The following is an 11,461-nucleotide window of genomic DNA, read 5'->3' on the forward strand; positions in this document are numbered from 1 at the left end:
TGATGTCCAGATCTGGTTAGCAAGGCCATTGACTGAAGAGCAAAATTACTAAATAGAGATTTTTCAAATAATACTCTCACTATGACTAAGCAGGTCAGATGTAGCATCACACAACACGAAATATCTTCAGACAGCAAATAAGTATCACCAAAGCTACGTTTCAAGCTAAGAGGGTGGTTGCAAAAATTAAAATTAGAGTCTATGATCATGCAGAAGTGCATCACCATTATTTTCAATCTATATAATCATACTAAATTATCATACCGTACATAATATCATGGGGAAAAACAACTCTCACTATGGGAAAAGTGGGGGAGATGTGTACATGTACACACACACACACACACACACACACACACCTAGTACAACCTTGCTCTACGCTTTACTTTCCTTATTGAACACTCACCTTCTACATGACACACCCCAATCCTCACCCAATCCCTCCCACACACACACACACACACACACACACACACACACACACACACACAAATACATGTGTCCAGAATCACACTCACATTCCCCTACACACAGTCCTCCTGATACAGCTGCCTGCCATTGATCATACTCAGACTGGCCATGGAGTGATGCGTGCTGCGGATGGAGGTCATGTGTGTGTTGTAGCGTGTCGGGCTGTGCGAGGAGCGCTCCAGGATCATGCGACAGCAGCAACACAGCTGCTGGTTGAACTGCTTCTGGAAGGTCTTGCTCAGCAGGTAGAGGGCGAAGGGGTTGAGGCAGGAGTTGGTGAAGGCCAGGATGCGAGCGGCAACGCTGCACACAAAGTGAACCAGCGAGGTGTCCACCTGGTGGGAGTGAGAGAGGGGGTGAGAGGAGGTTGGCGTCTGTATGTGAGAAAAGCATGTAAGAGAGAGAGAGAGAGAGATAGACAGAGGAAAGAAACAGAGAGACAGAGACGGGAACGAATACAGACAGATAACAAACAGGCAAACATGCAGGTAGACATATGAAAAATAATGAGCTACAGCAAGGGAAGTGTGTTGTTTTTTCTACCTGGGAGTAATGATAGGAGCGGTATAAGTAGATGACGTGGCTGGGCAGCCAGCACACTGCAAACAGGCCCACGAACACCAGGACCGTCTTGGCCAAGCGCTTCCTCGACTCAACCTGCTGGATGATGCAAAGAAAACGCAGGATTGTTGAAAAATTAAGAGCGATGGTAGATAATAAGCGTCACATATGATAAAGACAGCAAAATATTTAATATGTTTAAAGACCCCATGTACTTCCTTGATTTGATGCAGGGGTCATTCAAAAGTCTAAACCAATGGAATATGAGTCAGGGAGAGAAAGGCAATTTTATTTGATGGGAGGGGTGCAGAGGAGCGGGATTGTTCAAACATCTGATGATTTTATTGGTTAGAATTTTACGCCTACTAGTGCGGCATGAGGTCACCATGAAAGATACTCTGTTTTCCAGGAAGTAAAAGTAATGAGAGTTCATTATAGGCACTTTAATGGTATATCTGTTACTTTAATAGTGTATCTGTTAATTTATACAAAAAGAACATATTCTCTAAATACTATTTTTGTCACTGGCCTGTCGTCTGGCATGCACGTTCCCTTCCACAGGTAAGTTTGAGGCACTCTGTATCAGGCTGCGGGCGATGAAGGCATAGTACACTGATATAACCAGCAGGGGGATGACATAGAAAATGAGGAAGGAAGCCATGGAGTGTATCTTGGGGTGCAGTTCCCCAGCATGGGGATATGGGGCACAAGTGATGAAGGTCTCATTAGTGGAGCGGACGCTGAAGGTGTGGAGGTCAGAGAAGACCGCCTCGGGGATGGCCAGCACCAGGGAGAACAGCCAGATGAGCGCTGCCCGCAGGACGATGCTGGTAGTGGTGCTGGACGTCTGGATGTCCAGGGGCTTCACAATGGCCCTGTACCTGACACATTGAGGATAGACAGAGGGAGGGAGGGAGGGAGAGGGAGGGAGGGAGAGACAGAGATGGAGAGACAGACAGAGAAACAAAGACAGAGACAAAGACAGAGAGACACAGACAAGAACAGGAAGAAACAGAGCGAGACAGAGAGAGAGAGAGAGACAGACATAAAAGATGGAATGAAACATGGTAGTCTTCTCTGTAACCTTTGTTCTATTTGAAGGAGAAATCCATCCTAAAACACTTTCACACTGTGAATAAACAGCTATTGGCGATGTACCTTGCATTTCTGGGCCCATTGTTTTGTTTGGTGGTGTATTTTTCTTAATCCCGCTGACAGCTGGCCATGGATGACATTGTGTTGAGATATTTTCAGTGCAGTGGCAACGCAGTTTGACAGAAAATGTTTCAGCTGTGTTAAATCTAAATGATACATGTCAGGTTTTGGTGGCAGTCACTCAGAATCAAAGAGCAAAGACTTCTGTCTAGACTCATTTTGCACCAATGTTCAACAATCATTCAGGGGGAAATCCAAAGAGGACACTAACTATAGCCTCAACAGACCAGAATACAATGCATGCTTGCATCTTTGTGCATCTGTTGTTGGTATATATTGTTGAAAGGCATTCTGGGAAACGAAGGAAATCACTAACTGAAGTAGACGTACCCGAGGCAAGTTCAGGGAGAGCAATAAAAAGTACAACACTAGGCCTACATAAAAAATATCTCCTGGAATGCAATGAACACCACAAATTGATGATTGCTATCAGTGTAAGAGTATCCAAGGGTGGATTTTTCCTTTAAGTGCATAATATAGCCTAGTGTAAAGTGGAATTGGCAGCAAGATAATAAACACCGACAGACAAATGCTGAAGAAATAAAAAAAATAAAAATGAGGGGCAAGAAAAACAAGGATATTGTATTGGCTTGGTGGTAGACAATTGAGCCATTACCCTAATTATTATGGACTGTCTAGGTGTTATAAACATTTTATGAAATTTCTAAACAGGTTTATACCTGGTGAAAGGTTGAGAGGTTGAGAGGAAAGGTTGAGACAAACTTCATGTCGAGTCAAATTAACATCTAGACCCCAAAATAGCTGTCGCATAGAGAACAAGTGCCAAAAGCAAAGGGTAGTGACCCTTGCACTTTTCTCTGTGTGCAGTGCTTAATTTGTGCCGGATCCTGCCGGAACAGGATCCGGCACCTCACGGTTTTGGACTACCTGCATTCCAGTACCTATTTTCATGACCCGGCACCTGGTGGCATGAAAGTATTTTTTTTTTTGTCTGCCATGAAATACTCACAATAGTTGACTCTTCTTTCCGTTGCCCTCCCTTCCAAAAACCTAAGGGAAGGGCTGTAAGCCCCACATTAATGTGGGCATTTCAAAACCAGTGCGGTCCAGCTGAGTGTCGCATTTAGGCCGACTTCTAGCTGCACCACCATTGCATTATTCGCTGACATTGTTTCCTACATTCAAAATCGATATCCTATGAAAGTATTTGTATTGAATATCGATGCGTAACTACTCGAACCAGAATTTCTCTGGTAAATGGTTGAAGCCATTGCAGTTTCCTTTATGTATGATTAGGAGGTCTCATAGTAGCCTATGTGGGCATTTACATGTTGTGCACAGTGCAGTTATATCTTTAGTCTACTAGGCTACTTGAAGGGCAGGTTTGTAAAAATGAGCATTATGTAGCCCATGCAATAATCAAATATATAGGTCCCCAGTAGTCGGAGCTCTAAGGTCATACAGTCGGTCATTTAGTAATGTTTAGGCTGTTAGGTCTGCAGTAAGCTGTATGGCTGCACTGAGCACCACCGTGCCTCCAATGCACTTGTTGTCTTGATATGTTCTGGAACCTTTTCCCTCTAGACCGACTCGCGGGAACACCGACCCCTTGGTGTTCCGGGACCTCGTCATTTACAAATTAAGCACTGTGTGTGAGAAATAAGTTACAAAAGAATATAAGGTGGACTACTGTTTTTTCTTCTCCTCCACCACCACAGTGTTTTTTATTTTATCTATTTCATCTTATTAACCCAGAGACCTCCACTACTTCCATTAGTCCTCCATTTAGCCTACTTGTCTTCTCATAGGAGCAATAGTTCATTATGCTAGGAGGGATGTCTAATCCTATCCCCTCACATTAGTGACCAGGCAGTGAGCAAGCCGTTTATCAACCACCATTTGAAAAAGGCTACTCTATTCTACTCAGCTAAAAGGCTGTTTTTAAAATAACAAGAGCTTTATTCGGCTGAAATCAGCACCATTTGAGAGCAGGTGGCAAGATGGTAGCTTGCTCTTGTTTGAATGCATTTCACTTTGCCTCATTACTCAGTTTGAAACTCTGTGAAGTGGTTTCAGAACATGTTTAATTTGAGGACACTGTGTGAATTGATTCAATCTTCTGTTTCAATCTTCCATAATCCATCAGAAAATCTTAGAATCTTAGCTGTTGAACAACATGAAATCCTGTTGCAGCCTCATGGATTTGTCCAGTCCATTCTTCCTGAGTAGACAAATTTGATGCCAGGATATTTGCCCTCCCAAAAAAGCAATCCCAGATTGTCTCACTATTACTATGTGCTTTGAATGTGGTTCTGCAGCAGTCCAGCAGCCTGGATGCACTCAGGTTTCTTGAAAGTGAATACAACAATACACAAAAGTGATGCTTGGAAGGCCACTGTGAACATTTCTGTACTGGCACCTTGCATCTCTCAGTCCTCTATGTGCAGAATGAGAGAGGTAGAGCAAAAGAACATTATATATTATAGATAATGAGCAATTTGATACTAAGGCTTTCTGAATCATTACTACTACTACTACTACTACTACTGCTACTATCTGGTGAGGACTGTTAATACTCTACTGATCATAAATCCCATTAAACTGATTTAGATCATCTGATGTCTAACATACATTTGTCTGCAGTAGAACTCTGAATTAATTTGTTCCCCACAGCATCAAACTAATGAACTCCCACAAATGCACTTTACAATTTAAATCTGAATCTGAATCTTACTTAGGTAATTTCTCGATGTAAATGTAACTCGTCATAATATTTTATTAGAAATAACAACAATGTTTTACATACATGTTTTTAGTGTTGTTTTTGACATAATTGCAGGGGAAGTATCCCATTCTATTGAGACACACCTGAAAAAGTATTATGCCTACAATTACTTGTACATTGTAAAATGAAAGGTTGTCTACCTCTTTAGAAGATTATATTTTAACTATGAAGCTAAAAAAATTTACAAGTTGCATTACAGACACACATATCAGATAGACACACACTCACTCTCTCTCTCTCTCTCTCTCTCTCTCTCTCTCTCTCTCTCACTCCAACAACAAATATATATATATATAGCTATAATATCTATAGTATATATATAGCTACATATACTAATGTGTGTCTCTGGTGCTAGATGGAGCATTTACCGCAGTTTGTATAGGGGCGCTCTTTATGGTCTTTTTTTTTTTTTTAATCTTATATTGTATCATAATTATTCTTGTCAGGACTGCCTACTATAGTTTAGCTGTGATGTCTGTATAGTATCCTTATAACTTAACTTATTATTAGGCCTATTGTCGTTTTTGTAAGCGCACACAAACACTATCCGAAGGAATCAGTGTGAAAATTTAGCACACGCTAATGCCTAATGGACATCAAGGCTGTTAAATTTTGACATCATGAATTCCATCCAAACTGCGGATTTCTCAGGGGAGTCGGTTCACTAAACCTTAAAGTAGCCTAAATGGCAAAGTCCCCAGGCATTTACCAACAAAACTTCGAAATCTGCTTCTCTACCCGCCAAATATCTGGGAACAAAGAGAGCAGTTACTGATGACTGACAATATATTGTTTAGTTAATCTGATACATCTGTTTACGTGTCACCAACATACACAGACGCACACAGATGAACACTGAGTACTCTATTTTTTTAGACATAACTTCCATAATACTTCTTGTTCTCCATTATAATGATAAAATAAAACATAAAATTTGGACTCAGGCTGAAGTATGGCAGGCACCTCCATTATGCTAAAATCTACAAGATCAAATTTGGAGGCATTGACGCATAGCCGCCTTTTGGAATTAACATATCCTATCAAACTTCCAATTTAAGCGGATCAGCCTATAGATAATTGAGACAACAAAAACCTGTAGCTTACCTATCAGCAGACAGGGCTGTGAGAGTGAACACAGACACCCCAACCGAGGTGAGCTGAATGAAGGGGATGACTTTGCAGCCCACTCTACCGAACAACCACTCCTCCGTCAGGTAGCGGCTGGCATCCACCGGAGCGCAGGTCACCAGGAGTAAAACATCCCCGAGTGCAAGACTCGACATGAAGAGGTTCGGGACATTGCGGATGGATTTTGCAGAACAAAACGTCTTGATGAGAGTGATGTTGCCGATTAGCCCCAAGGCACTGATTACAAAGTAAACTGAAGCGATGACAACGCCGGTGTACAACATCGTCTGGGTCGAGCTGTGGAGAGTGAGGCTGCGCGACGCATTTGGGTACAAATGCTCCATCTCTCCGAGCGTCAAACCAGCTGGCTCCTGAAGAGACATTGTGATGAACTTCATACGTTTTTTATGTGGATTTTGAAGTTCAAACTCGGTGAAAGGTGGATTGGCCCTCCTGGGGTTTCAGTTTTATGGGAAAGAACTCTATGGTGACATTTTACATAGGTGACATATAGACTACTGTCGATTAAGTTGTGCGTCCATCTGGGCATCTCGTCCTCAGTGTTTGAGCTTGGGGCTCAGCGACACACCATACATGAACCGACGAAACAAATCAATATAATATTCCTATAGGTACATATGGTGTGTGTGGTATTTTATAGTGATCTTATTGCACATTATGATGCTTGTTTACCAAGCGTTTGCGGTGGCGCCAAAGCAGTTGCGTGCGTAAAACGTGCCGATTCTGATCTGCTGACCTGTGCCGTTAGAGTTTTAGCGCGTTTGACCCATGTAATAATGTATTTTGAATGGTGGTAATGGTCGGGCGCAAAGATGGAGGAGGAAATAACTCAAATGCATCACTTTTTGTGATGTTTTTGTGATTTACTAAAGCAAAAAGCGCATAATTGCGCACGGTATATGTAACGCACAGGGGAAGTGTTACTGTAACTTCTCACCCTGAGGAAGCCATGGCTAATGGGTTATTTCTTCAAAAACAACAGGAGGAAATAAGAAAGAGAATGCCTAGAAAAAAATACGTGTATTCCATTTGAGAATTACTCTTTCAAATGAGGAAATTAAAATAGATTAATACGTCGTTTTTATTATTATTATTATTATTATTATTATTATTATTACCATTACGCCACTTTTTGTGAAATAATAATAAAAAATGCATTATGTCATGATGCTAACATGAGAAAACGGTAGGACTGGCACAGCTTCCACAAAACGCATATCTTTTTTAAACCTTCCAAGGTTTTCTTGGAGGTTTTTCCTTGAGGGTCTAGGCTGGTGGTGCCTGATAGGTTAGGCTGTACAATAGGTAGGATGTTATGTCTTGATAAAATCTGCTTTTGTGTGTCTTGTGATGTTTGTCCTATATCATTCTGTTCTGTGATATATTGATTGTTGATCAGTTCTAGTGAGGCTGAGGCTAGCTTAGGCTAGGCAGTCCTTTGCTTGTGATAAAGGTCTATATAAATAAACAAACCTGAACTTGAACTTAAACAGCTGAAAGTCACACAGGGGTTGCCTGGCACCAGCCCCTGAATCACTCTCACTAGATTCACAATAATGAATAATGAAGTTAAAAACAAAATGGCCATTCAGTCTGAATATCAGGCGATTACCTATACTCTAACACGTATGAACCAGTTTTGGGAGGTTGAGCAGGCTATTTGTGAAAAGTAAACTCAACACCTTGGTCAGAGGGAGAAATGCAATTGATCACTTTTAATATCTTATCACCAATTCTTAGAGTATACATTAATTCCATACCTTATTCCTTATTCCTAAGCACATGCGTATTCAGGATCAGGAGCTGGAGCCTATCCCAGAATGCATTGAAGGCAGGGAAAAAACCCTTGACAGGTCGCCAGTCCATCTCAGGGCGATCACATAGACTGATAAACACAGATAGACAGACGAACACACTCACATTCACACCTACGGGCAAATTAGAGTCTCCAATCCACCTGACCTGCAGGTCTTTATACAGCATCTTAAACAAAAGAGGATACCATATCTATTTAGTTCTAGTTTCTCTGGTGAGCATGAGGCCACTCACATTATTACAAAATTGTTTTAAATCGGGTTTTTTTTTAGCTGAATACAGTTAAATATGAGGGAGAATTACCCAAATATTACCAAAATTAATTTAGGAAATATATATATTATAGATATTGAAGCACCATTTATATGCTGCAGCTGTAGGCCTATCCCTCTCTCCCCTTGCAGCTGCTCCCCCAGGCCATTGCTGTGAATAGGATTGTGCTCTTAGACCTGATGCTTTTTATATGCAGTCAATCAGTGCTCGGCACATATCCAGTCAGTAATCTTTAATAACCTGGTTATTCAAAAAGTAGTTGAGATAAGCATGCACCAGGGAGTCTGAGTCATATTATACCCCTTCGGGGGCTATGAGACATTGTGTTTTCACAAAATGATTACCTGATCCCCTGATGGCATTGCACATACAATCACCCAGGGGGTTCCTGTCACAACGTGAGAGTTGTATTTCTATGGGCCCCTGGTCGATGTGTGCAAGAGGCAGACGTGAAGCCACTGTTGTATGAGGCTCTGTGTGGTTTGTTTGCCTTAGGAGAGTGGAACTGCATAGACGCAAGACATGAGAGTCATCAACAAGCACTGAAGAGAAATGATCCATGAAAGACCCCTTACAGGGGACGCATCTAAACATCTTGTCAACATAGACAGCACAGACACGGACACACAACAAAAATGATGACCTGTAATCCAGCAGGGTGTGATACGGCACTGAGAGAGAACAGCTCTAATCCCTGTTTATTTCTATGGCCGCCAGGCAGTTTTGTGTGCTTTAATTGTTTGATATAGCAAATGGAAGGTGTCGTGGGGTTTGGAGTCATTATTTGGAGGAGAGATAAGACTGCCAGCAGTAAAAGCAGTGAAATAATCCCCTGGCTAAAGAACGGTGATAGACTGAGACCATATCAAAGGAGAGGAGAGGGAGGGAGAGAGGGAGACAGAAAGAAGAGGAAACCTGGAAATGAGAGGGTGACCTGGGCAAAATACATGGATGCTCATTCGCACACACACACACACACACACACACACACACACACATACACATATGCACAAGCACACAAGTGGACACATGCACAACACAAACACATAGCCATCTGATTATTTTTCACCTTTGGCAAGGGCTTATGGTTTTGTGAAAATACAATATCAAATCTGGAAATTAATCATTTAAAGAAGAAAAAGGTTACTCATCAAGCTCAAAATGTCATGCAAATATCAAGCAAAAGATGTTGTGACATTTTCGTTCCTATCAGACATCAAGCGGCTAATTGTGCCACAATTGTCTTTTGTCGCCATCCCCTGCCTGTTATGTAGTATGTCATATTAAATGTCATATTTGACTGTCCCGTTAACTTGCACAGGCAAGGTTGCACAATAAATGCTCAAGGATAAATCAGTTGACTGTTGAACCAGGCTTCTCAGGGGTCACAGGAAAAATGTGGATGATAGGACAAAACCTCAAAGCTGTTTGTCATCCATGCAGCTAGTGCTAATGCACAAGGGAAGAAATCTGGATGCCATTAGTGTCAGAGTCCCATGGAGCCCCAATTACCAAAGAAACCTACTTGAAAATTACAGATATGCAATAAGAATGGTCAATTCAGCGTATTCACCTGTTCTTATTTCTGTGTCTTAAAACTGTGTCTGTTTCTCTCTGCAGTCTGATCCGACTGGAAATGTTGCTATTGATCCTTCTGCTCTCGGTAATTATAGACCCATTTCAAAATTACCCTTTATTTCAAAAATTATGGAAAAGGTTGGATCAAGTCAGCTGCTAGAAATGATGGAAAAGAATAAGATATTTTAAAAATTTCTATCTGTTTTATCCCCAGCAGCACGACACTGAATCTGCCCTTGTCACGGTTCTAAATTATATCTTGATGAATGCTGATGCAGGTGAGCGCTCAGTGTCAGTGCTGCTTCACGTCAGTGCTGCATTTGATACAGACCAGGGGTGGGCAATCATGTGCCATGGATTTCACTAATCAGTAAAATCACCTGGTGTAGTCTATAGTTGGAATAAAAACCTTCATACTCTCGGCCCTCCATGGCGCGTCCCTGCTGTAGACCCGTGGTTCTCAATCCTGATCCTCAGGACCCAGAATCCTGTTGGTTTTCTAACCTACCAGCTTGTTAAGATGAATAACCTGCCTAGTCTTGCATCTACATGCTACATATTCTTTATTATATGGACAACTGCCAAATGAGTACATCAAATCTAGTGAATTTAATTATTGTCTTGGGTATATACCTGCCTACTGTATTCATGGTTGTAAATGGAGAAATATCAAGCCATCCTTCTCTTTTTTCTATCAGTTAATTCAAAACTTACTTTTTGTCTCTCAAGATGATGAAGTCCATGAATAGTAAGGCTAAAAAACATATTCCAAGCCATGCCTCAGTATATTCTCATTTTCCCTTATAAAAAAAAGGAATAAGTAATCCTGTAATCATTTTTGAAAGTATACAAATAATGGGGCCTTTATATACAAAGTATCCCATCATTCTTCCTCAATGGGCAAAAACACTGGCTCTTGTGGTCCCACCCACTTCATCAGCTAGTGATACTAACTAAATAGAAACCACTGACAGATAATATCCTAACTTTTCGGTATCAATATTTCCTTATACTGATATAGCCTATGGCAACTGATGGTAGTGATTAATTTAGCACACTATCACCATTTTGTAGTTGTAAACTGTTAAGACTATTAAAGCTGCATCTTTTCCACAGGAAACAACAGCTATCACACTCTACACTGTAAGGCACCAGGTTCTAGTGATATAGTGTATAACCTTTAATCCATTACCTGTTATTATTATTATTATTATAATCATTATTATATTGAGACATTGTTAGTTTTCTTCCTCTCCACCATATCTCTTTACTATCCAAACCCTTTAGCCCTGTGCTATACAAGCCAAAAAAAAAAAAAAAACTAGGATTGGAGGCATGGAGGCATCACTCCATTATATTTAAATCTGTGCAGTTCAGTAGATGGACTTCGCCCGGATAGGATGGGTGAGCATTTCCAAACAAAGAAAAGTATAGGATCATTTCCCAGGCACATCCACTGAAGGGTGCTACAGTACAACACAACCCAAGACCGAGCTACAGCCAGACCACTGAAAGAAAGAAAGAGGCACAAAATGGTGAGAAAGTGTTTTAGACACTCAAGTCAAATAAATAAAAAGTCTAAAATTGTAAATAGGCATTATAGACTATTATTTTTGAAATTCATCCTTGAAATTGTATTAATCTTCTCTCTCT

At 41.0% G+C, this 11,461-nt stretch overlaps 1 protein-coding gene across 1 annotated transcript; it reads right to left on the reverse strand.

The window, feature by feature from the left end:
- Positions 1-524: 524 nt before the first annotated feature.
- grpr (gastrin-releasing peptide receptor) lies at positions 525-6,405 on the reverse strand. The gene is made up of 4 exons (XM_071533628.1): positions 6,098-6,405; positions 1,562-1,913; positions 1,015-1,128; positions 525-806 (listed from the first exon to the last, which is right to left on the reverse strand). Exons 1-4 carry the CDS (start codon positions 6,403-6,405, stop codon positions 525-527), a joined length of 1,056 nt encoding a protein of 351 aa, XP_071389729.1.
- Positions 6,406-11,461: the final 5,056 nt, after the last annotated feature.

This window comes from Centroberyx affinis, unplaced genomic scaffold (genome assembly GCF_046629955.1).
Source record: "Centroberyx affinis isolate AG114_WGS23_722 - 3 ecotype Tasmania unplaced genomic scaffold, CSIRO-AGI_Caff_v1 ptg002385l_1, whole genome shotgun sequence".
Classification (NCBI taxonomy): Eukaryota; Metazoa; Chordata; class Actinopteri; order Beryciformes; family Berycidae; genus Centroberyx; species Centroberyx affinis.

Coding starts and splice junctions, on each gene's coding strand:
- grpr (XM_071533628.1), bottom strand. CDS start 6,405: ATGTTGTACACCGGCGTTGTCATCGCTTCAGTTTACTTTGTAATCAGT. Junction 1,914..6,097: donor ACAGCCCTGTCTGCTGATAG/GTAAGCTACAGG, acceptor TCAATGTGTCAG/GTACAGGGCCATTGTGAAGC. Junction 1,129..1,561: donor ACGTGCATGCCAGACGACAG/GCCAGTGACAAA, acceptor ATCATCCAGCAG/GTTGAGTCGAGGAAGCGCTT.